This window comes from Hippopotamus amphibius, chromosome 9 (genome assembly GCF_030028045.1).
Source record: "Hippopotamus amphibius kiboko isolate mHipAmp2 chromosome 9, mHipAmp2.hap2, whole genome shotgun sequence".
NCBI lineage: Eukaryota > Metazoa > Chordata > Mammalia > Artiodactyla > Hippopotamidae > Hippopotamus > Hippopotamus amphibius.
The window spans coordinates 138263408-138288821 of record NC_080194.1 but is presented as its reverse complement, the minus strand read 5'-3'; the positions used below and the strand labels follow the sequence as shown (position 1 = coordinate 138288821).

The window sequence follows — 25414 nt, the reverse complement described above, 5'->3', positions numbered from 1 at the left end:
CAATGGCAGGGAGATGTGTGCTTCTCAGCAAGGACAGATGCTCTTGTAGGGAGTTCTTCATGTTGCTCCGGGTTCCACTGGTCAAGGTCAATCACTGAGCCTGCAATAAGATCTGCCCACCTGTATAGAAGAAGACCCAGGGGTCAGGGAGGTTCAGTGTGGCCAGCAAAGCAAGACATGCAAGAGAAGGTCACACCTGGCAGAGAGTAGCCGGGGAGTCCTGGTGTGGGGGTAAAGCTCAGAGACAGGGTGGCCTAGACAGGCAAACTGCAAATGCCCAAGAGATGGGGCTTCATGGGCATCCCAGGACTCCAGGCAAGTCATCAGTACAAGAATTGAAGTCCCAGGAGACGGGGCTGAAGGTTGGTCCTGGGAACCCACAGTGGACAGAAGAGATGTAGGTCAAGGTTCTGGCTGTGGGACCTGAAAGGTGGAATCTGGGCCTGAAATGCAAGTACTGGCATTTGCCCCCCTCCAGGAGGGTTACAACATCACGGGCTGGCTGGAGAAGAACAAAGATCCCCTGAATGAAACAGTGGTGGGCTTGTTCCAGAAATTGAGCCTGGGGATCCTAGCCCTTCTCTTCAAAGAAGAGGAGGCTCCAAGTATGGCTGACCCTTCATGTGACCAGTCTCTGTGCCAATGCTCTTTAGTGGCCAGAAGTAAAAGAAAAAAGAAAACCAAACTCTCATATTCAGCTCCTGTTGAATGAATGAATGTATGAATGAACGAACGAACGAATGAATGAATGAATGACAAACTTGCTGGAGACCGGCTGTGGATGCCACTGAAATAATCCTGGGAGCTTCTTCCATCAACCAAATTGATCACTGGGCCCGTGTCACCTCTAGGGGGAGCGATATTGCTTTGGAAAAGTTGACACCCAAATGCTCTGTGCTTATTTTTCTGCTCCCTGCTCTCCAGCCTGAGCCAAATGCCAAGCCCAGCCCTGCCTCCTTCCCAGTCAAGGTCATGTGGCCCACGGGGGAGCATCCAACGGGGTGCCACTCAGCAGGACAAGAACTGCAAATCTCCTTGGGCTCAGAGATGTGTTTGTCGCCAGCATGCAGTTCTCCAGATGGTCTGTGAGCTCTTCCTCCCCCCCCAGGCAACGGCAGCAGGGTGCAGCCTTGGGCCAGCCGGAAATCACAAAGGGCTGCAGACCCTCCAGGGAGCACAGCACTCCTTGTGACAATTATGCCACAGTCAGCCCATTCACCCTCTCCCTGGTAGATCTCGTCTTCCTGGTGGAGGGGTCCTACCACATCTAGTCCCCAGACAAGTCTTTTCAAAACCAGAGAATGCACATCCTTGACACAGAGCACTGAATGGGATGGCCTGCCTCTGTGCTGGGTACTGACACGAAACATGCTCTCTCTCTTCCTCAGCTGGAAGCAAGAAACAGAAGTGAGGGTTCTCCTTCATGACTGTCTCCAACTTCTACAGGGTAAGTAGGGGCTGCCCCAGAGGCCACCTTGTGACCACCGCCCCCAACCCCAGTGGTGCAGTGGTCTTGCTGCCACCTCACGGTCCAGGACAGGATGATTTCATTTCTATACCTATGGCTGTCCCTTTCATTGGAAGGGTCGTTTCCTTCTGAAGAGGGCACAGAACCACAGGACCACGGGGCAGAAAAAACCCTTAGAGATGGTCCAGTCCGACTGCGTTGTTTCAGATTGAAACCCAGAGTACTGATGGGACTTGCCCAACATAACAAGTGGAAGTATCAGTGCCTAAGATCTTGTGCTGGCACGTCTTCTTGGCTGGTCACAACTTCCATAAAATTTGGGCATTACTGGAAACATATTTCAAAGTGCAGAAATGCAGCCAATGGGGAGATGTTGCACGAAGAATGAGTTCAATACTTCCCAAGGATCCAGCTGTCCTAAGGCAGAGTGGGCCATCTCATTGGACGTATCCAACTGGAAGAGGAGGGATCGTTCAATAGGGAGGTTAAAAATGGGGAGGGAACAGCACTACGGTTCCTCCTAGTAGCAAGATTCTCTGGTGAGCCAGCACTGAATTCAGAAGATCCCTCTTCTTGTAAAACATGTCACTTTGGGCAAGTTACTGGACCTCTGAGAGCATTGCTGTCCAACAGAGCTTTCTGCAATGATGGAAATGTTCTCTTCTGTCCGATACGGCGGCCACTGTCCAGTGTGCTGCCCCGTACGATAACCACTAGGCACGTGAGTACCTGAAAAGTGGCTGGTGTGACCAAAGAACTGAATTGTGATTGTAATTAAGTTAATGAAACGCTACATAAATAGCTCCCCTGAGCACGGGTGTCCTGCAACACCAATGCTGAGTTTCACTCTTTCGTCCCCTCCCCACTCCCCCAACCTGGAGCTGCTGAACAAGCTGATGGCCACCCTCCACAGCACCCCCCCCCCATTTTGTCCGCTGCATTGTCCCCAGTGAGTTCAAGCAATCAGGTCCATCGTGGGGACATGTCTCCCAGCTGGAAGTCCTCAGGATGTGTGAAGTTGGGGTACACGCTCGATTAAGTCCACTTTTAATCACCAGGGATGACTGGGGCAAAACGGGGCATTGAAAGAACCTCCAACAATGGATCATCCAAAGATCACGTTCTAGCTACTCTGTAAAGGAGCGTGGTGCCCACCTACCCAGAAGTCACACTCAGGAGAGCCTTTGGGCCTTGGCTGAATCGTGGGGGACCTGGGACCCCCCTGGGCAGTGACGGAGGAGACTAGGGTTGATGACGTGGGTATTCGGTTCAGCCTCGAGCGGCAAGGAGTGGCCTGTCTACCTGAGGGTAGTGACTCCCCATCCTGTGCCCGCCCTCTTGGCAGGCGTGGTGGACACCCACCTGATCATGCATCGACTGGCTTGCCACGGATTCCTGGGAGGCATCCGTATTTGCAGGAAGGGCTTCCCGAACAGGCTGCAGTACCCAGAGTTCAAACAGAGGTGAGTGGTGTCTTCCTGATACCTCGAGTACAGTTCTCGGTCTCCAGGGTTGACCCACTGGAGCAGACACTATGGGTGCGGTGATGGACACTATCTCACTGTCACTACATCAGTACACAATGGCCTAACTTTCAATAGCCAGCACCTGCATTTCATTGCCCAAGGGCTGTCTCTGGCTGCTGGAGCCTGCTTTGCTACTTGGCAGGCCGAAAGTATCAGGAATTAATGGCTCCCCAGGAGCAGCCCTCGACCAATGACTAAAGGCAGCTGGCGTATAAATACTTCAGCTCCCTCACCCTGATGGTGGGCTAATTCTGAGGCATGTTCTGTACTGGCTCTCAGACAGCTGTGTGTTGGTAAACGTTTAACAACGGGCCCTCCAAGTTAAAGTGTTTTGTTTTTGTTTTAAAAAAAAAAAACAAAAAACTCCTGATTTGTAGTATCTACTGATTTCCATGGTATAAATTCTCCCACCACAGCTGATTTCAAGCTACCAATGTGACATCACTGAATGTAGGGTTGGGGAGAGATGCACACAGGCTCTTGTGAGCTGGGGGAGCTGGTCCCAGCACACCAGGGTCCCGAGCAGCATGAAGCACCCCGTGCCTGTTGTGATAACTGCCTTGATAACATGCCTTTTGCTGGCTTCCCTGCCCCACGCCCCAGCTCTGCCCCTTCTCAGATAAACTACCTGCACTTGAATCCTGGCCTCAAAGTCTGATTCTGGGGGAACTCAAACTAAGACCTCCACCTGAGGGATTATTTTACTTCTATCCCCTCCCTAGAACATATGACGGAAGACGATGAGCAGGAAGGGTCACTAGAGGTCATCTTGTCCAAGCTCTCTGAAGTCCTCTTAGCTGGGGAAGGACTAAAGGGGCTGCTGGCAGATTAGGAGAAGAAGCGGTTCTCCCATGTCTGGAGGAAAAGATCAGGAAGAAAAGACTTTGGTGCCTTCATTTCTAAGAATATCTCCCCACGGCACTCCTGACCCACACCTGACATCCACTCCCCACCGTCTCCTGTCAGCCCCTCCCTCTGCCTGCCATGAGCCCCTGCAAAACAAGTCGAATCCCTGACTCAAAGGCCATCTCGCAGGTGGATGATAACTGTGCGGGCAGACTTCCTGGGCTGCCAACTTGGGGATGATGGGGTCTGTCATCGTCTCTCCCGACAGGTACCAAGTGCTGAACCCCAACGTGACTCCTCAGGGGTTCGTGGACAACAAGAAAGCCTCAGAGCTGCTTCTTGGGGCCATCGACCGGATATGAATGAATACAAAATTGGACACACCAAGGTAGGGTCTTCCCATGCTGCTCCCTCCCTGAAACACTCAGCCTTGTCCCAAGAAAGTGGGTGTCAGGGAGTGAATTCCAGCTCAGCTGTAGACCAGTTGGGTCAAGCCCTTCAGCTGCTGAGAGCCTCTGTATCCTCTTCTGAAAAATCAGGGCTGGTAAAGCCAATCTCACAGGATTGGGAGTAGCGTGGATGAAAACCCAGCTCAGACAGAGAGGTACTCAATAAACAAGAGACTATTTCTTAGGACTGCATGGGCCCCAGACTTCTAAGAATAAAAGGAGCCAATCAGAATCAAGGTCCTGGATTGGACCGGGGTGCCATGGTACGTGTGTGGGAGAGGTCTTGGGGTGAAGCACCCTAATCCCCACCAACCCACACCACGAGCCCCAGCCCTGAGCTGGCAGGTGAGTCAGGGTTGACTGGGACGGAGCAGCCACCTGATCCTGACTCACGGGGCCCGCGTCTGTTCCACTTCCTGGCCCCGCAGAGTCCTCTCAGGGTTGTAAGTTCCAGGCTGATGGTGGGAGGTGTCCATTGACACCTGCCCAACCAGACTGCACCCCAACACAGCCGTCAGGGTGATGTGGGAGGGCCCCTGGCTTTGCGTCAGGCTCGGGGCCTGCCATGTGCAGCCCGGAGTGGGTCGCCTGGTTGTCCAGGTCTCAGGAGGGCCGCAGCCAGGCCCAGATTCTCCGTGGGCCCCGTGTGGCACGATGCCTGGGGAAGCTGTAGGCTGTGTGTACATCCAGCACATGCAGAGTGCCTCCCGCATGCCAGACGTTCTAGGCTTAGGGACACGCAGGCGGACAGAACAGAAAGAGTCCCTAACTCCCTGCAGCTTGCTCTGTAGCCAGCGGTGTTAGCAGGATTGTAACACTGCTCCCTCAAACCTGCCGGAACCATTAGCTTTGGCCTCCTGCCCCTCTGAGATGTGCTCTGTGGAGCTAAATTGACTTACAGGAACTCTCAGGCTTTGTCACAGAATCACTGAATGCCTGAGCTGGAGAGAACCTCGGAGACCAACTCCATCCCCTACGCCACCTTTGATGGATGGGAAACTTAAGAAAGGCTGGAGAAGGCATGGAGGTGACGTGCCCAATTTCATAGAACTAGGCAGGACAGAGCAGGCCTCAGGCCCCTCGTCAGGTGATCGGGGAAGCTGGGGCTGACCTCGCCTGTATCTGACACAACTACCCGCTGGGCAGGCAGCATCTTGCTGTTGTCCAAGGGTTGCATTGGGCACCTCAGGTCCAGGTAAAGGCCTGGGGCTGCTGGGGACAGCTGTGCTCCCCAGGGCCAGGCAGGCTCTCAGGGGCAGAACAAAGAACAGAATGACTCTGTACACTGTGTCCCCATCTGTGGCTTTGGCTCATATGGACCCTCTCCCGCCAGCCACATGCTTGCCTCACTGCTCCTCAAATACCAAACCTCAACCACAATTAATCTGGAAATATCCAGCCCAATGCCTCTACCCCATGGTTGGCGGGGAGAGGGCAGCAGGAAGAAGCATCCTTTTCCAGCCTTTCCCTGTCAGTATCCAAGCATCCACATAAAGGATTCATCTGGGGGCTCTAATCCCTGCCCCTACGTGTAGAATCGGAGATTCCCAGAGCCAGAATTACTCAGGGTCCTGCAGTCCCACTGGACAGGAGAGGAGACCAAATCCCCCCAAAAGGAGAGTGGCTTAACCAAGGTGACCTGGCACATCCAAAGCAGGCTGAGGCCAGGTGTGGGTCTCCTGGCTCCTTCTATCCTTCTAGAAGTTTCTATCACATCCTATTAGAAGCCTATCAAAAAATGGTGCATTATAAAACACACTGATAAAGCAATCACCCATGAGCCCACTTAAAAACCCAGAACTTAATTTTTACATCCCTTTCCTCTCCTTCCTCCCCATCCCTAGGAGTAAGCCTTGTCCTGAATGTTAACCTTCCCCTTGCCTTTTCAAAAACAACTTTGTCACAGATGCACACGGCCCAAGGTTTTGCCTGGTTTTGAGCTTCATGAAGTATCATACTTGATATACTCTTCTCTGACATGCTTTCATCACCTAATCATGTTTCTAAGATTCATCCCTGTTAGTTGCTATGTGACGTTTGTTCGTGGTCATGGGCATATCATAGGACTTCTGATGGCCACACCACAACTATCCTGTCTCCTGTCCTTGGAAATTGGATTGCTCCTTTTTTTTTTTTCCAGTTACCAACAATGCTGCAATGAACATCCTCACACATGGCCCTATGTAACAATTTCTCTAGAACAAAGTTTTCAACCTTGACTGTACATTAGAATCATCTAGACCAGGGGCGGGGGGCGGAGAGGTTAGAACACTGATGCCTGAGCCCCCCACCCCAGAAACTGTTTGAAGTCACCTGTGGCCAGGCACCAGCATCTTTCCAAAGCCTTCCAGTGGGGGTGATATGCAGCCAGGGTTGAGATACACACTGAGGGAGTGACAAACCAACTTCCAAAACTGTTCCAACTCACCACCCACCCCCTCCTGGAGTCATATCCTTGCCAACACTTGTTTTATCAGACGCCTTCAATGGGGGAGGGGGAATGGTGTCTTGTGACCTTAATTCGCATTTCCCTGAGGTCGGGTGTTTCTGGCTCTTTCTAACATGTGTTGCAAAGCACGGCCTGGTTTTCCTGAGGACGAGTCCCACTCATAGAGCAGAGCCGGATGCCTGAAGCTGTGCAGCACCGGGAAAACTCTGCCTCCTTTCTAGAAGATCAACTCCCCCTGCTGGCCACTATCCCCTCTTCCCATTCCCATATCCCATGAGACCGTGACTGTCCCAAGGCTGCTTTGCATGGTGGTAAAAAGGAAGGTGCCTTGGCACCCTGCTGCCAGGCCATCACCACAGGTAGCAGTGAAGATCCTAACGATCTATCACACTTTACTCAGAGCTTCACAGTTTGCAGGAGTACTTTTCCCCTGTTTAATTTTTATAGCAACCCTCTAAAGGGAGGGATCAACAGCCCCATTTCACAGATGAGGCCCTGAGGCCCTGAGACGTGAGGAGACGTATCCGAGGTGACCCAGTTAGTAAGTGCAAGGCCGGAACTAGAGCCCACAGATGTGTCCAAGAGAGAGAGGAAATAGACGCCGAGTGTGTCTGTGCAAGTGTCCAGGCCAGGACCAGCTGTTTCCCAGGGTCTCTGAATGCTGAAGGACCCGTCTGAACTTCTCCTTCTTTGATCTTGGACTCCCTGCCGGGCAGCCGTGCTGGTAACAGCTGAGATCTTCTCAGATAGGTGTTTTTTTTCCCCCAGGTGTTCTTCCGAGCAGGCATCCTGGCCAAGCTCAAGGACATGCGGGACGAACGTCTGGCCAAGATCAGGACAATGTTGCAGTGTCGGCTCCGGGGTTTCCTCGTGAGGGTCGAGTTCAAGAAGATGCTGGAACGAAGGTAGCACCAATGGGGCAGGCCCACTGAAGCCACACTGTCCACAAGGAATAACCAGGGACCCCTCCACACACACGGTGGTCAGCTCCACCAGTGACCCTGGGCAGTGAGATGGGGAGGGTGCCAATGTATTTGCTGGCCCAAAGAACCCTTTTTGGGGCCTGTGTTGGTTTCCTGGGGCTGCCATTAACAAAGCACCACAAACCGGGTGCCTTAAAACAACAGAAGTTTGTTTTCCCACGGTTCGGGAGGCCAGGAGTCTGAAATTAAGGTGTTGGCAGGCAAGCTCCCTCCAAAGCATCTAGAGGAGAAGCCTCTCTTGCCTCTCCCAGTCCTGGTAGCCGCAGGCACTCAACTTGTGGCTGCATCACTCCAGTCTCTGCCTTGTCCTCACAAGGTCTTCTGTGTCTGTCTTCACATGGGCTTCCTTCTTTTTATAAGGACATCAGTCATCTTAGGGTAGGGGCCCACCCTACTCCAGTATGACCTCATCTCAACCTAAGTAATTCCATCTGCAAAGACCCTGTTTCCAAATAAGGTCACATGTGCAGGTTCTGGGGGTTAGAACTTTAGAGTATCTTTTGGAAGGGGACACATTCAACTCTTTAAGGAACCACCTAATATAAACCTTTCTCTTTAGCATCTACAAGTCACTTTTACAGCCTTCCCCTTACTTGATCCATATGATGAGGCTGTGAAAGGGATATGGTAGAATCAGCACCTCCATTTTACAGATGTGGAAACTGAGATCAGAGGGGTTAAGGTACTGGGCCAGGTTCACGCAGAAAGAGTCAGGATTAGAACCCAGAAATCCTCGTCCCAAAACCCTGCCCTCAGAATCGTGCTCTTCAGCCATCGCCATAAAACGGTAATTAGAAAATAGCTCTGGCTGCCCCAGCTGCCCTGTGGTTGACTTTGGCTCTTTGTGGTCATGGTATCAGTAATAATAACAGTAATGAATAAATAATAACAGTAATGAAGTCCTGATATCCATCAGCAGGCCCCCTGTGACCCCAGTCAAAGGTAGGGACGCCAGTTAGGGGCTGAGTGTGGGACCCAGTGCACAGAAGATCCTCAGTCCTCAGTAAATGACAGTTGAAGGAAGCTGCCTGGGACAAGAGGGCTGATTCCAGAGACCGCAGACAGATGGGATTTGGAGACTAATGGATGACTTCCAGTGAGGGAGCGGAAGGAGGGGAAATGCAGGAAGGAACGGGCTCAGCCCTGAGCTGCTGGGGAGGAGCCGGTTCCATCAGGCAGGCCAGTCCCCCCTCACCTCCCCCCACACACACTCCTGCATTTTAACCCATGCAACCCTGGATTCTTTCTTCTTTTTTTTTTCTGCAGAATAGGCCTGAAGGTCATCCAGCGGAACACCCGCAAGTTCCTGCAGCTGCGTTTCTGGGGCTGGTGGAAGCTCTACAACAAGGTGAGAGCTGAGGGCCCTCAGTCTTGGGCGGAGGGGCCTCTTGGGCATGGGAGAATGCGGGATGCTGCAGGGAGAGTCTAAAAATGAGGGCGCCTTGGAGAAGAGTGTAGCCCCCCTCCCTGCAAAAGTGGGCTTGGTGCTCAGTGCCTCAGCCCTGGGCATGCTGAAGCATCTTCAACTCCTTCAGTGAAGTCCTGGGCTTTAGGAGATCATGGGTTCTGACCTCTCCTTTCCCAGGCTGTGAGGCAGCAGTGGGAGTGAATGACTCAGCCGGGTGGTGAGGCTGCAGACACCCAAGCAACCAGGCCACCCTCAACCAATGCCGGAGGCCACGAGCCACCCTACTGCACATGGGTCAAGTCACACTGGGGCATGGCATCTCACCTGGGGCCCCCATTACAAGGAAGCACCCCACTAGACACCGGCGGCAGGGCTGCCACATTCAGGAAGCTGGAGACCAGTGTTGTCTTGGGGGCAGGATGTTCAGGGCAGCTACTTGGAGGATTGGCACAGGCTCCAGGTCATCTCTGGGGACCCTGAGCCCCACCTACAACTCACACAGAAGCTTCTTTCCCCTCCCTGTAGGAAAGAACTTTCTAACAATCCGTGCTGACCCCAAGTTCAAAGGGAGGGATAGTATTGATACGTTCTGGATCCCCAGAGGTACCCACACACAGGTTGGCCCACTGGAGGGCCTGAGATTTCAGAGGGATCTAAACAAGAATTTCTCAAATTTTGTCATCATGGCACTTTCCCCGCCTGCTCTACGACTGACCATCTTTCTTTACATCAACGCACTTTTCTATTTTGAAATTTTTATTTTAAAAGGAAACTTTGCATCTTTACCTGTCTCATCCTAAGCAAATACTACCCATAAAACTGGATTTCATGAATTTGTTTTCATTTTTAAAAATTATTATTTTTCAAAATCACTTAAGATATTACTTTTTAAAATTATTTTTAAAGTAACTATGTAACAATGTAAATCAAAAGGTTTCTATGCAATGGTTGACTCCATCTCACCTGCACCCTTAGCATGTGTATTGGGTTGGCCAAAAAGTTCATTCAGGGCTTATCTGTAAGATCTTATGGAAAACCCCAAATGAACTTTTTGGCCAACCCAGTATTACCAACAGCCTTAAGATTCCTTTGAACCTGGACATAACTGACCACAGGTGACAAGGAGACAGAAACTGGAAACTTCTCTGCTCTTTACCAGAAAGTAAAACTTCACCAATTAAACATAGCAGAGCAAGATCCTGTTCCAATGAGTAAAAACATAAAATTAAGTTAAAATCCTTTACTCTTAGTGTGTTAACTAAGCTCTAATCTTTTTTAACTAAATCAGATAGGATGAGTCAATGGAAAAAAACATCTTGGGGGAGGCTTTCACTGGATAAAAAATGTTACATAGTTGCAAGTGATGCTTACTATCACCTTTTCATGCAAACTGCACTGCAGGGTCCCAGATCCTCACAGACCAGGCTGGCAAGGACAGGTTTATCTGTCATCCTCAAAGAGAGGCGATGCCTTCTCCCAAATCCATTTCCATCATGTTTGCCCTCCTGAAAAATGCATCCATTGATCAGGAAATATCCCGAGGACCTGTCCTGCCTGCTTTGCTTGGTGCTATAGCAACACTGAGGGCAGGAGGGAGATGGGGAGGGGCAGGGGGCAGGGCTCGTGGTCTAACAGGGCAGAGGATCCAATGGACCCAGGCACTCTTGCAGGATGAGAAATGCCAAATGCACAGATAGGTGCTGTGGGTGTGGAAGAGGAGCAACTGCTCCTGGTCGAAGGCAAAACAGCCTACCACTTAGCCCCCTGGCAAAAGCCATCCCCCTAACACTCTATGGTGTTATTCACCACCCAGGTCAAGCTGCTCCTGAATGTGGCTCAACAAGAGGAGGAGATGAAAGCCAAGGAGGAGGAGCTGAGGAACGCCATGGCCAAGACGCAGGAGTTACTAAGCAAGGTTAAGGATCTGGAGGAGAAGATGCCCACGCTCAGCCAGGAGAAGAATGACTTCACCATCCAGCTGCAGGCAGTATGTGGGGCCCTGGGGGCAGCGGCAGCAGCTGGGGCAAGAGTCAGACCCATAGAAGGAGGGAGAGTGGCCTTCTAAGAAGCTGTGTCCTTCCAGACAGTGGGAAATTCCCAGCCTTCTCTTTCTTTCATTGCCATGTCACCCTTGCCATGTCCAACTACCAAAAAGTCTCCATCGCATTCCTGTTTGCCCACAGCAGCGGGCTGGGCACACACAGTACATGCTGGGCCTGGGGGACTGTCCAGACATGGGGGCTGTCAGATGGTGGGGGAGCACCCCTGGGGTGAGCCTGGCGCCCCTGGGGACCTAGGGGACTTGCTCTCTTTTCTCTGCCTCCTTTTCCTCACTCATCAAGGGCAAACACAGCAGAGAGAACAAATGACCTAGTTCCCGTGGGGAACCTGACTCCCAATACGATGAGCGGGTTCACTGCCATGACCCTTCTGGTTTACAAGGGTCCTGCTCTGATTTGACCTTCACAAGCACCTCTTTAGATGCCCAATTTTCATGTATATCTTCAGGATAGAAAAGTCCATTTGACTGAACTTTAGAGACTCGATCAAGGTCCCGAGCCCGTCAGTAGAAGACCCACCACTGGGAGGGGTCCAGTTCCATCTTGGTCCTTCCTGCTCTGTCACAGCCATGTTTCCTGGGCTGCGAGAGTGTCAGCACTTGCATTATCCATCCATTTTCCCCAAGTCATCTCTAACATCTTTTCTCCACATCCCCTCCACACCCCTGAGATGTTGCTCAGTCTGGGGCCTTTATTTTATGTTTGGGGAGGCTGATGCCAAAGGTGAACACAAGGATAAAAGAATCTTGCGTGTATAGAAGCGCCTCCACGTGCTCCATCCCTTTACGCCTCACGACGATCATTTCCCTTATTTTCCAAAGGGAAATGTCACTAAATTTATGTAAATTTATGGAATTTCAGTAAATTTATGCCACGAACCAAAAGTCATCCAGCTGGTCTGGTCTTCTGACTCCATGGTCAGTTGTTGTCTTACGCCGCTGACCCCATCTCGGGGAGACCCCAGTGGACACCCTGGTTGTCCCTCCCCTGCCACTTACTGCCTGTGTGGCTGTTGACAGCTCCACCCCCGCGGCATATTGGTTCCCTCATCTCTTATAGATGACTCCGGCCTGGCTTGCTTCTCAGTGTCGTTACAAGGAGGAACCGGGGATGGGAAACGGCTCGTTAACACAAAAGTGCTAAATCAATGCTGGGAGTTATTTGGGCAGACATGCCCCTCCCCGTTGGCAGATGGAAGCATGGGCACACCCAGGATCAGCGGATGAGATGGCAGATCCTGAACGGACAGAGGCATCCTGCCTGAGTGGCCTGGACTTCTCCCAGACCACTCTACTAACACCTTAAGGTGCATCTGATCACCTGGGATCTCATTAAAAAGCAGATTCAGATGAAGAGGTTGCAGGTGGAGCCTGAGATTTTGCATCCTCACTGGCTCACAGGTGATGCTGTTGCTACTGCTGGTCTAGGGACCGCACTCCTGGACAACACTTTGTCACGCACATCACCAAGGAGCTCTGAGCTAGCCCAGCCCAACCCCCAGGACACGTTTGTTTGGGGCCCATCAGCCCGAGGCCTATCTGCCATCGTGGTCCCCTGCAGGTGCCCGGACCCTGCCTTTGACCAATGCTCTTTCCTTCACCAGAAGCAAGAGAACCTGATAGATGCGGAGGAGCACCTGACCCAGATGATGAAGACCAAGGTGGAACTGGAGAGCCAGGTCTCTGACACGTGGGAGCAGCTGGAGGAGGAGGAGGGCATGTCGGCCTCGCTGAGTGCCACCAAGCTCAAGCTGGAGGGGGAGCTCAGTGACCTCAAGCGGGACCTGGAGCGCCTGGAGACCACGCTGGCCAAGACGGAGAAGGAGAAGTTGGTCTGGAGGCCCCTGGGCCCGACCTTGCTCCTCCCAGGGCCAAGAAACCCCCAGCCCACTACCCTGCAGGGGCCACACCCAGAGCCCCCACAGTAGGACCGCCCGGACCCAAGCCACCAGCCACATGTGGCTATTTTAACTTAAATCAGTACAATTTCAAATGTAGTTCCTCTGTCAACCTGGCTGCATTTTGAGGGCTCAGTAGCCATGCGCGGCAAGTGCTACCGTGTCAGATGGAGCAGATGGGTACGTGTCCGTTGTTTGAACAGAGCAGCTGACTCTCGGAGCTGAGGGCTGTTCCCCTCCTGGGGACACCCAGACCTAGCTGGTTCCTCTCGTGTCTGGGATTCCCAGGCATCCGCCTGGCCTGCTGCCCCTTCAGCCTCAGCATCCCTGGGGTCTCTCACAGAATATCCTTCTGCAGCACCACGTCTACCCCTCCCCCTTCCCAGAGGAAGCAGCCCTATTGTAAGGTGGAGTCACCTTTAAGCTATTGATTTTCTGCCCAAACAAGCGGTTGCTGCCCCTCCAAGTGGCTCCTTGGCTCCTAGTACTGTCTGGCTGGACCTTGGCTCCAGGCCCCCTTCCTATCTTGCAGTGGGTGGAATCCCTGAGCAGGGGGAGGTGGATGCTGCCTAAACTGGGGTGTCGGCAGCTTTGACGTGCACTCAAACCACGGAAACCTCAATAAGACGCAGGCTTTGGGCTGACGGGGCCAAGGGGCCCAGGGGTTACGTTTCCAACACAGTCCCGGGAGAGACCACGGCAGCTGTCCAAGGACCAGGCTCTGAGCAGCCAAGCCCTGACAGTGTTCTTGCTGCCCCCTCACCATCAAGATTCTGACCTGGTTGGCTGGGCTGTGCCCTGGCCATTGACATCTCTCAGGCTCCCAGGTGATTCTGGGGAGCAGCCAAGCTGAAGACCCTCTCTCGGGGCAAGCGCCCTGCTCCCTTTCTCCCCCTAGGGTGTTCCCAGCCTTTTAAAGTCCCGCCTCTCTCCCCCACCCCCATCTCCAGGCCCTGGATCACAAGGTCCGCACCTTGTCCGGGGACCTCTCATTTCGAGAAGACTCCATCGCCAAGCTCCAGAGGGAGAAGAGGGCCCTGGAAGAGCTGTACCAGGTAGGCACCGCCTGCTTCTCCCCTTGGTGGAGCAGGTGGAGCTTGGAGACGGGAGACCCTAGTTCAAATCCCAGCTTTGCTGCCCCTCAACTGGGGCCCTTGGGGAAGTCACAGAATCTCTCTAAATCTCAATGCCCTCATCCATGAAGTGGGCACAGTCACTTGCTGCTGACCTTCCAGGTTTGTGGTAAGTGGGGTGACCATATCATTTATCACCCAAACTAGGACAGGTTTCACAGTGAAAGGGGGCAGAAGGTATGCGTTAGAATGGTCCAGGCACCCTGGGAGGGATGCTCCCAGAGTCATAAGCATGAGGTGGGGTGTATGGAAGTGCCCTGTGAGCTCTAAAGCACCAGGGAACCTTGATTCATCGTGGCAACAACAAATGTGAGCTTGTGGGGTCACGGGGAGCCCACCCGACTGTTACGGACTCTGAGTGCGGCGCCAACTCTGACCACCCACCAGTGTTGATCGTGGGGTGGAGCACCTCCTAGCCTAGACACAGGTGCCAAGAGCAAGTTGAAGCCCAGGACCAGACAGTGGACCCTCATCCCTGTGTTTGCTGAAGTCATGAACCTACAATATGTCCCCCGAGCACGTCTCTCTGCTGCCTCTGAAAACACCTCACTATCATATCAAACCCAGAGCACCCTTTTACAACAAGTACCCTCAGTTTTATTATTCAAGGTGGTGATGTTCTATAGAGTCACTGAATTCTCAAATACTGAACCTCTGCTCTTGGGGTTAGGTTCCTGCTAGTCTCTGGTCACAGCATTTTCGTGAACCAGTCGATACGTCATACAGATGATTGTGATCAATACATCACCTAGTTTTATGTATGTTTCTGTTGAAAAACACCTTATTTAGTACATATTGTTGATTCCTTGACATTGAACTGACGGTCAACAGCTCCTGTATCTCAGGCCTGAATGAAGCTCATCCAGCACACAGATTTTCTCTGCAAAGTACCTCACAGCCTTCTTGCGTCAGAACTCCAGGCAGCACCGCAGCACTGTGCTTGGTGCTTTTGTAAGCAGCAAAATCACCAACAAAAAGCACCAACATGTGAAAACGTGGCACGAGGCAGACCGGGAAAAGGACACTTGTTCGCAGTCTGAGCTGAACGGAGAAGACAGAGCATCACTTTTCCAAGCTCAGCTGGGAGTGTGACCTGCAGGCGATTCAACACTGTCGCCACTCCGCGCATGTCTGAGAATGACCACAAAAGCACCACGAGTATTGATTTGGGGATTACAAATAAATTGTAGTGAATAGGTAAATTGGCAAGTAGATAATTCACGGATAATGAGGATCAGCTGTGTTTGGAAGGCCCCCTTACTGTCCCGAGTTGACAATTGTAATAAGGTAACTAATACATAACTTCACAGAAATCAATAGGCTGGCCTTCTGTATAAGAGGAGAAACGAATGAAAGTAATTTATAATAAACAATGGGGCTGTCAAAGTGTAAAAGCTCAGGCAGATCTAGGAGGGCTGCCTGCCCAAGCCCGTCTCTGATGGCTGCAGACGGGCACTGGAGGGGGAGTTGGTGATTCAGGTAGCCAAGTGTGGTTGCTGCCAGTGATGTGATTTTACAAAACGGTTAATAATTCTTGGGGTGGTTTTAACAACAACGAGTAAATCTTCTCTCAGTTTTCATGGCAGATCATCCTTTAAAAATGTAGCATATACTAAATGAAAAAATTGTTGAGTTACATGTGGAGCAGTGCTGGGTTCTAGGTTCAGAAAAGTATAAACAGTTGTTTACTTACATGAATGCCTGGATGGGACGGCAAACGTATGGACTGCAGAACTATTCTTCACGGGCCGATTGTCCAGAGCAAGGCCAGGTGTCCAGCATCCCTGGAAGCACCCACAAAGTGCCAATGAGGCCCCCAACTGCTGTGAGAACCAAAAGGCCCCCCCGTGCAGATTTCCTGTATGGCCCATGGAGAACCAGAGCCCCCAACTGACCCCTGGGGGCCCACCTGTGGCTGACGGGGGATGGGTCTGGCCTGGCCTCACCCACCACCCAGGAGCAGGTGCTCTGTAATCAGTCACTGACATCATCAACTCAACTTGGAAGTGATGGCCGAGATCCAGCTCTCTCCAGCTGCTCCCACCTACCTCACAGGACGCACGTGTGTATCTTTCCTTCCAGACAACCCTTGATGACCTGCAAGCCAAGGGGGACAAGGTGAACCACCTGACCGAGAACAACAGCAAGCTCAGCACCCAGATCCATAAGGTAAAGCCTCGTCGCCGGTCCCATTCTATAGCTCGATGGCCAGGTCTGCCCTAGGGCACGGGGGCCTCAGATGCATTTTGGGAGCTGGGAAGTGAGGCCCTTTCTGATGCCACAGCTAAGGGACCAGGCCCAGTCTGATTCGTTATTGCATTCTGGCCTCAGACCCAACCACCCCCCCCCCCCCACACACACACACACACAAACACACACAGTCCTTCTCTTGTATTTTCTGTCTTTGCAGCTGGAGGATAACTGGGAACAGGAAAAGAAGATCCAGGCAGAAGTGGAAAAAGCTCGCCAGAAAGCTGGGAGTGACTTGAAAATCACCATCGACAATCTCAATGAGATGGAGCCGTCCAAGCTAGATCTCGAGGAGGTGGTGAAAAAGTATGCAGTCTTTCATTTTGCCTGTAGCAGTGTCAGCAGTATCTAGTCCTTCGTGGATGGCGCCCAGCGTCAGGCACTGTGCTGAGGGCTTCACATGTACTAATGCATGTCCCCTGCACCTACTCTGCGCCCGGCACAGAGGATTAGGGAGGAAGGAGCAGGTACTTCCCTGTTCTCAGCGAGCTCCCAGCCTCACTCATGGCCTATCGGGTGCTGGAACTAAGCAATGCACCCACCCCAGAGGGCAGGGAGTCTTTGCAGAAACTGGGCTCTCAGGGATCACCAGGAGTTGAGGGGGTATGTTAGCAATACCACCCTGGTAATAACATGGAGGGCAGGTGGGATGGAGAAAACTGGCAGCAGGAAGACAACTGGAGGGCTACGGCAATAGTCCAAGCGTAAACCGAACTAAGAGGCTAAGTGGGTGGAGATAAGGAGGCAGGTAAGGAAAGCTCTTAGGGGGCAGAATTTGGACAATGCATCTTTGGAGTACATTTTGCTGGGGCAGTTCTAAAGCACCACAGGCTGCCAAGAGGGCGTGTGCAGCTAAATCTGCATCTTGGCACATTTCTTGGGAGCCACACCCAGAAGGTATGGGTTACCCTCCCCATCCTCTCCATCTGCTTGGTCTCTGGCATCCTAGTTCTCACACGTGGCTCCTGACACATGGAACTCACGCGTCAGGGGGAGAAGGGCTTTTGCGGAAAGTTTTTGGAGGAACGTTTTCCCTAAAAAGGCCAAGCATCCATGTGGTTCTGGAGCCCCTAGACGGTAAGCTGCACCAGAGCAGTGACTTCTGTCTGTTTTGTTCACTGATGTGTCCCTGGAACCCCAGACGATGTCTGAGCCAGGAGGGACTCAATAAACGAAAGGCAAATCAATAGATGCACAGGTGTATGAATGAGTGAGTGAAAAGCCACTGGGGCAGATTCTGGGGCTCTGTAGGGTGACTTGTCTGTAGTGTGATTCGTCCGTAGTGTGAGAAGGCCAGGGGTCAGGGGTGAGTGGGTCTCAGTAGGGTCACGGTCTCCCCCGGCAGCTCTGGCTCAGTTCCCATGCCATCTCGCTGGTCTAGCCTCAGAGCTTTTCCTCAGAAGGTCAAACCTTCTCTTGCAGGAGGGATATGGAAATCAATTCTGTCAACTCCAAATACAAGGATGAGCAGTCTCTGAATTCCACACTGCAGCGGAAACTGAAGGAACACCAGGTCTGTGCAGGACGGAGGAGACCCAGCTCCCCTTTTGAAACACATGTCCCTCTGCCTTTGCTCACATTGGCTAATCGGCTACTGCCAGAGTCCTCGGAGACTGACTCACGTCCACCTCCTGCTGGGTTAAATTCCAAGTCCTCACAGTGGCCACAGGGCCCTCCACAATAGCCCCTGCTCCCCTCCCTGACTTGCCACCCACTGTCCCCCCAACACTCCATCCAGCCCCGCTGGGCCTTGTGGGGTCTTGCATACCCCAGCCTCTCTCCCGCCCCAGGGCCATTGCACACACTCTCTGTGCCCTGCCTCCCTGTGCTTTTGACAGCATCCCTCACGCTTAGCTGCCTTCCATCATTTCCATTCTAAAAGGCCAGTGGGTGGGTCTCTAACTTCACCCAGGAGAGATAAATCCCCCTGCTCTGCTTATTTGCCTGCTAGGCCCGAATCGAGGAGCTGGAGGAAGAGCTGGAGGCTGAGAGGGCAATGAGAGCCAAGGTAAGTGACACACGCCTGCCCTTCCTGGAGGCAGAGGACCAAGTGAAGCCACAGTCCCACCACAAGCAGAAACTCCCACTCAGGAAACCAGCAGAGAGGAGGACGGGGTTCCGGTTGGAAAGGCCTCGTTGTTTCTTGAGCACCTACTATGTGCCAGGCACGTGCTACACATGCACATTAAGGACAATGTGAGAGGCGCAGGTGCTCTCTGTGGTGCGGTCCAAGGAGAGGGGGCAGCACTAGCCTGGGGACTCCAAGACTGAATCCAACAGGCTGAGGCGCGGAGGAGTTTCCAGGCACAGGGAATCAAACAGCACCTACATGCACAGGTACAAAGGTGTGAAAGAAAGAGCCAAGAGTGGAGGGAGGCTTGAGGGCAGGGATCCTACATGGAGATGGGTGGTAACACATCTAACTCCAGCTCCAGCCCCGCTGGGCTGGGGGGCAGGATGGGCACTGAGGGCCCCCCCAGTGCAGGGAAGAGGACAGACAGTGTCCTTTGCTGAGTGTGGGGGGTGGCAGGCAGAGTGCAGAGCTCCCCAAGCGCAGGCCCCTGGCCTCACAAACACCATGAGGTCATCACAATCTTTACTAGAGAAAGAGGGGCTCTTGGATGGCCACGGTCAGTGTCATCTCCTCTCCTCCCGGGTGGAGAAACAATGCAGCGACCTGTCCCGAGACCTTGAAGACCTCAGTGACAGGCTGGAAGAGGCTGGGGGAGCCTCATCTGCTCAGGTACCATCCTCAGGGGGCCCAGGAACCCGGATTCCTGCCTGCCTGCAGGGAGAAAAATATGCTGGACAGTGAGCAGGGGGATAAAGACCAGTTAGTTCTTGCTGAATTCCTGGGGCTCCCTTGAGGAGAAACCAATCAATAATAAAGAACAGGCAAGAGACAGGGGCTGGTTCAGTCTGCTTTCTTCTGGGGCTCCTCGGTTCAGTGGATGCAGGTGAGATTTGGACTGAATGCTCCAGGGAGGCCGGCGCCCGCCAGCACACAAGCCCTGCTTCTGCTCTGCCCCAGACTGAGCAGAACTGCAAGCGGGAGGCTGAGCTGCTGAAGCTGCGGCGGGAGCTGGAGGAGGCGGCCCTGCAGAGCAAGGCGGTGGCCTCCATGCTGCACAAGAAGCACTCAGACTCCACAGCCAAGCTGACCGAGCACGTGGAGAACCTGCAGAGGGTCAAGTCCAAACTGGAGAAGGACAAGCAGGTCATGAAGGCCGAGATCGATGACCTCAGTGCCAGCGTGGAAACCATGCAGAAGTCCAAGGTGAGGGGGGACACCCCACAAAGCCTTCACGAACAACATCCCCCAAGCATCCTGACAGGCCCGAGGCCTGTTCTAAATGCTGCGAAGGATTCCGAGATGAACCCATCACAGACTCTACCAGCTGGGTGTATAACCTTGGCCAAGGTATATAACCTAACTGTGCCCCCAGTTTCCCCATCTGTAAAATGGGTATGATGACAATCCCCACCTCACAGCACCGTTGTGAGGGCTACAACAGTCCCTGACACATAAGAAGAGCTCAGTAAAGGTGAGCTATTAGGATCCTCATGACATGAGGATGACTGTATCCTCCAGGACCTGGAGGCTTAGGAGGAGGAACAATCATTGCCACAATGAAAAAAGTGATACATGGCAAGAAAGAAAACTAAGTAAAATTAAAGTAAAATTAAGCCATTCCACATGCATTCATCCAGCACCTGCCGCAGGAAGGCATCTTCGTAGTTCTTGTCTTACCTGCAGACTCCTGCTCTAAGGCTGGCATTTTTCCTTACATTAATTGGCCCATGGCATTTTCTTATTGAGTGAGGTCAGCAGGGGTCTAGAAGTGAGGGGCTGTGTGCCAACCCAAAGGCTCTGGGCTTGTGTTGATAGAAAACGGTGAGCTGCTGCAGGTTTCTGAGACAGGGATGTTCCAGAAGGACAAGGCAGGTGGCCTGGGAGGCTGCACTAGGGCAGCCCAGCTGGGAAGGAGGGTGGGCCTGGCCTGGGCCGCCCCATTTCCCCACTGGGTTCGTTCTCCCTGAGCAGATGAACACCAAGGCCCACATCCGAAAGCTGGAAGACAACTTATCAGAGGCCAGTGCCAAGGTGGCAGAGCTGGAGCGGAACCAGGGGGAAATCAACACCACCAGGACCCGCCTCCAAGGTGAGCGCTCCCCTCCCCGCAGCTTCCTAAGGACCAGCACATGGAACGGAGCCGGGATCCTGAAGGAACTGAAAGAGTACCCGGGTCCCCTCCCAGAGCTTCCTTGACCTTGGAAAATCTACATCCCCTGTGACGAGACAAGGAGATTTTCTTCCACCCGCTGAGTGCTCCAAGTCACATCTTTACGGTGTAAAACACAGAACACTATTCAAAACATTTTCAGAGCAGTTCTCTCAATCGCCCCGTGAGATCAGCAGGAGGAGCAGTAATACTGACAAAACACAATTTTCAAACATTTTAAAACATGACCTGCCTACCAGCGTAAAGAGAACACATGTCACCAGAAAAATGGTAAAGCCGCCTTTGAAAAGCAGCTGAGGGGCCAAGATTTACACAGCCAGTCGGGAAAGGGATGCTTCAGCAACTCTGCTAAGTTAGATGCAAAACTGGTTCATGTCCTATGGGGCAATAATACTGCAACCTCTAGGTTTGATTTTGGGGTTCTCTACCACAAGCAATTCTTTGCATCTCTAGGTCAAAAATAATTTTCGACTCATCAACACACAAATTAACATCTAACTTTGCAGAGTATGGGCTCTAAACAGGGGTCAACAGTTAAGTCAAGCAAAGGTGCATTTCTTTGGAGAAGTTAACATGCCCCAGGCGCACCAGTTACACAACACTTTGGTTTGACACCAGAGAACCTGCAGGCAACCTCTGGCCTTATTCCCCACATCCTGAATACTTTTTAAAACCACTCCCCATTTGAGTGATGCTCAGTAGGTGAAGTGACTTGCCCACAGTCACAAAACCGAAGATGTACAGAGCAGAACTGGAAACCCTTGCTGGTCCTCTGGCTCCGGAAATCAGTACACAGATGACGGGAGTTTAGGTTCTGGGACCATGACAAATGCATTTTTCAAAGTAAACAATCTCAGCCCAACTGTTTTCTCCAAACTTCTTTGCTGTATCTCCTGCCAGGGGCTTGGTATCTGAAGCCGCTTATCCTATGCAAATCGCCTGGATGGTGGCAGCCCTTGGGCACTTGCTCCCCATCTTGGGCCCACTTAATTTGGGCAGCTGACGTGGTGGTCAGCGTGCTCCCCATTCCAGCTCAGCTGGCCAAGCCGTGACATTGATGGGCACTTTGGGAGCGAGGCTTAGCATCTGGCAGGAGGACCAGTTCTTCACCCAACGCTCCTCCCATTCCCTTCTCGCCCAGCCGAAAACGGTGAACTGAGCCGGGAATACAAAGAATCCCAGAGCCGGCTCAATCAGATCCTGCGGATAAAGACGTCTCTGACATCACAGGTGGACGATTACAAGAGGCAGCTGGATGAAGAGTCCAGGGTTGGTTTGGGGGTGAGGTGGAGGGTGACAGAGCTGCCCCCTTAAAGAAAGTCATATGTTATAAAGATGTAGAAGGAACATGAAAAATATTTGATTCCACAGCAAGTAAAAAAGTTAACAACAAAACCAGAGTATGCTGTGTATGTGACTAAATGAAGTTAACAAAATTACATATGCTTGTGGACAGTAATTGGAAGAAATCAAGGAAAATTAACCCTGGTGGTTTGGATTGTAAAATCCTGTGTTTTCCCCACCCCCCCGCCTTTACTTGCTGCACTGTCGATCAATATCATGTATCTCTAGGTGATGGCCCTGGGCGCCACAGAGACCAGGGGGCCTCTGACAGGCTGGTATGGTCCCTGCAGGCCCAGGGCACAACCGTGGTGAGTCTTGCCAACACCAAACACGACCTGGACCTGTTGAAGGAGCAGCTGGAGGAGGAGCAGGGAGGCAAGTCAGAGCTGCAGCGCCTCGTGTCCAAACTCAACAGCAAGGTGACCACCTGGAGGACCAAGTACGAGACAGACGCCATCCAGAGGACAGAGGAGGTGGAGGAAACCAAGTGAGCGTCACCCTGCGTTGGGAGGGCCAGGGAGGTCAGCAGGTGGGTGGCTAAGCGGTGGGGCTCGGAGCACGTCAGCCACCGCTGAGGCCAGGCTCCTCTTAAAGGGGGGACAAGTAACAGGACAGGGAGGCCACTTCATGCCCTCAGCAGGACATCCACTGAAGCCGCCTTCAGCTTCCCTCTTTAAGGGCTCTCTTACCTACATCCTCTGCCCGGAAGTGCTCAGGCTCCTGCAGGGAAGTCAGGATGGGTGGGGAGTGGGATCTGCCTCCAGGAAGGGCGTCTCTGCCTCTGAACTGCTCAGGAAGCTTCTACAGGCCTGGTGGGTCTGGGCCAGCTCCCCAGCTCTGTGGTGAATGCCCTCGAGTCCTCTGAGCTTTCTTCCTCGTTCACAAACTAGAGATGCAAACACTGCTTGATGGGCCTGAGGAAATAAGAGTGGACGTGTGAATGTGGCTCTGAACCACCCTCTTGCACAAGGAGAGGCTGGCATGGGTGTCCGTGGGCGCCGGCACCCAGGAAAGGCCTGTATGTGAGCCCCGGTGCCAGCAGGAAGGGGACCCCAGCCTGCTCACTGGTGCCGTCTATCCACTGAAACTTGTGGTGAGAGCAGTAAGCACAGTGCCTTCCAGCTGACCTCAGTCTTTACCTGGAGCCCTTTATTCCCTGGGCCTACACCTAACTTCCTGCAGCTCCACCTCCTGCCCTCCAGCCCTTTTCTATTTTCTATTGAGAGCTGTAGGGGCTGCCTGGTCCCACGCCACGCTCTCATTCAGAGCTAAGCCTCAATTTCAAACCCTCCCTTCTCTCTGCCTGGAACCTCTTCCCCAGACACCCACAGGGTCCTTGCCTTTGCACACGCGTCCCCTCTCTGCTTTATTTCCCATAGTGCTTATGCCATTTTATCGTGTCTTCTGTTTCCCCCTCTAGAGCAGAAGTTTCGTGAGGGCAGGGATCTTTGCTTTATTCACTGCTGTTTCCCTAATGCCTAGAACAAGACTTGACGCAGAGCAGAAACAATGAATATTTGTTGAATGGATGATTGGACAGTGATTGCTCTGTTCCAAACACCCTCCATTTTGTCTGCATCTTTTCCATGATGACACCAGAGTTCAGTGCCATGCTGGGCTCCCCTGCCCATGGGCTCCTCTGTTTCCTGGATGGCCCCTCTTGCTCTCACCCGCAGGAGGAAACTGGCCACCAGGCTCCAGGAGGTGGAAGAGACGGCCAAAGCCACCCAGGCCCGGGCTGCCTCCCTTGAGAAAAACAGACTCCAGGCGGAAGTCGAGGACCTCACCATCAACTTGGAGAAGGTCAGAGAGCCAAATGCTCCAAGGCTGACCATTTGCCGGATCCAGCTGCCCACCAGGAGCTGGATGAGACTGCCACATGTTGGATTAGCAAGAAGGAACAGGTGGCCCAAGAGGGTGGAGAACGGGGTTTGCACTCAGGCCCACTATTCACTGCTTGAACAAGTGTCAATATGCTCATGATTCTGAGATCTTAACACTCAGCCTCTATTTAAATAGGTCTGTGACAAGGATAAAACTCAGTCCCAGGAAGTCCAGGAACCTATTGCCCCTGTTCCCCTTTCTCTCCTGCAAACCATGTCCCACACACTTTGTGTGGCTCAACATTCCTGTTTGCATCCCTGGTTCAGACTGAGTCGCCGGTCTTTAGCAGAATTAAATAAGATTTCCACTGGCACACACCAACCCGGTCTTGGTCCAGATAAGGTCATAGCCAGGTGAGAGGCTTTGGGGAAAAGAGTCCTAAAACCCCAAGAAGGTTTTTCTCCCCCCAAATTAAGAAATTAAGCAGAAATTTACAATATCTAATATTGCACAGCAGCAAATACACAGTTGCCGGGAGTTATGAAAAAGATGGAAAGGCTATAAAAAATAATGTCTAAGAAAAAAAATATAACGTCTAAGAATAATGACCTTTGATTCACAAGGAAAATAATACCCTCCCATCTCTGAGTTGGGCAATGATGTATGATATACATTAGTATGTTATAGAGAAATGGTATGGGGAGTTAGGTGAAGGTCATGAATCTGGGAAGGCTGTTGTGGCCCAGATCCCTCCTTTTACACCTGAGAAAACCCTCGCCTGGGAAGATAAGGTGGGCTGTCCGAGGTCACGTGTCTAGGACTAAACATTTTAGAATTGGAACATAATTCTTTCTGGATTCCCTGTTCTGTGCTTGTGCCACAAATGTTGAATTCTATCCCCATTCCCATGAAGTCTGGGGTCACAGAGTTACTGGTGAGGGAGAGGGAAGGAAGGGAGGGGGCAGAAAGAGGGGAAAGGCTCAGGAAAGGCAGACCCCCGACACCACCCCACCTCACCCCAGGCCAATGCCGCAGCCGTCACCCTGGACAAGCAGCAGCGGCTCTTTGACAAGGTGCTGGCCGAGTGGTGGCAGATGTGCGAGGAGCTGCAGGTGGAGGTGGACACCTCTCAGAAGGAGTGCCACATGTACGTGACGGAGAGCTTCAAGATCAAGACGGCCTACGAGGAGTCCCCGGAGCACCTAGAGTCAGTGAAGAAGGAGAATAAAACCCTGCAGGGTGAGTCTGGGGGCAGGCAGATGGGCCTGCAGGGATGAGCACACGGCCAGGGCCCCCCCCCTCCTCCTGCACGCGTCATGGGTCTGAGCCCCTAGGGCATAGTAGGTGCACAATCAATGTTTGCTGACCGGCTGGCAAGTGCTTGGTTGAAGCACATGGGCACTCAGCAGTATACCTTTAGGCATGTGAGTTACCTAGCTCTTCTGTGCCTCATCTGTAAAATGGGGAAATAATACTGCCTTCTGTGTAAGCCTGTTGCGATAATGAAATAAGATAAAAATGTGTTGTGTCCAC

At 52.4% G+C, this 25414-nt stretch overlaps 1 protein-coding gene across 1 annotated transcript in view; it reads left to right on the top strand.

Annotated features, from left to right (window-relative positions):
- Window positions 1–25414, top strand: part of LOC130861067 (myosin-16-like) — a 51590-nt gene that overhangs the window by 17444 nt on the left and 8732 nt on the right. The window contains 23 exon segments of the mRNA XM_057749558.1: window positions 479–605; window positions 1389–1447; window positions 2350–2385; window positions 2387–2435; window positions 2814–2931; window positions 4109–4191; window positions 4194–4228; window positions 7507–7643; window positions 8988–9069; window positions 10943–11116; window positions 12793–13020; window positions 14037–14141; window positions 16302–16388; window positions 16630–16775; window positions 17892–17982; window positions 18421–18477; window positions 19105–19212; window positions 19501–19746; window positions 20515–20632; window positions 21855–21982; window positions 22348–22544; window positions 23734–23860; window positions 24904–25120. Coding sequence (XP_057605541.1) covers window positions 479–605; window positions 1389–1447; window positions 2350–2385; window positions 2387–2435; window positions 2814–2931; window positions 4109–4191; window positions 4194–4228; window positions 7507–7643; window positions 8988–9069; window positions 10943–11116; window positions 12793–13020; window positions 14037–14141; window positions 16302–16388; window positions 16630–16775; window positions 17892–17982; window positions 18421–18477; window positions 19105–19212; window positions 19501–19746; window positions 20515–20632; window positions 21855–21982; window positions 22348–22544; window positions 23734–23860; window positions 24904–25120 — 2755 coding nt within the window.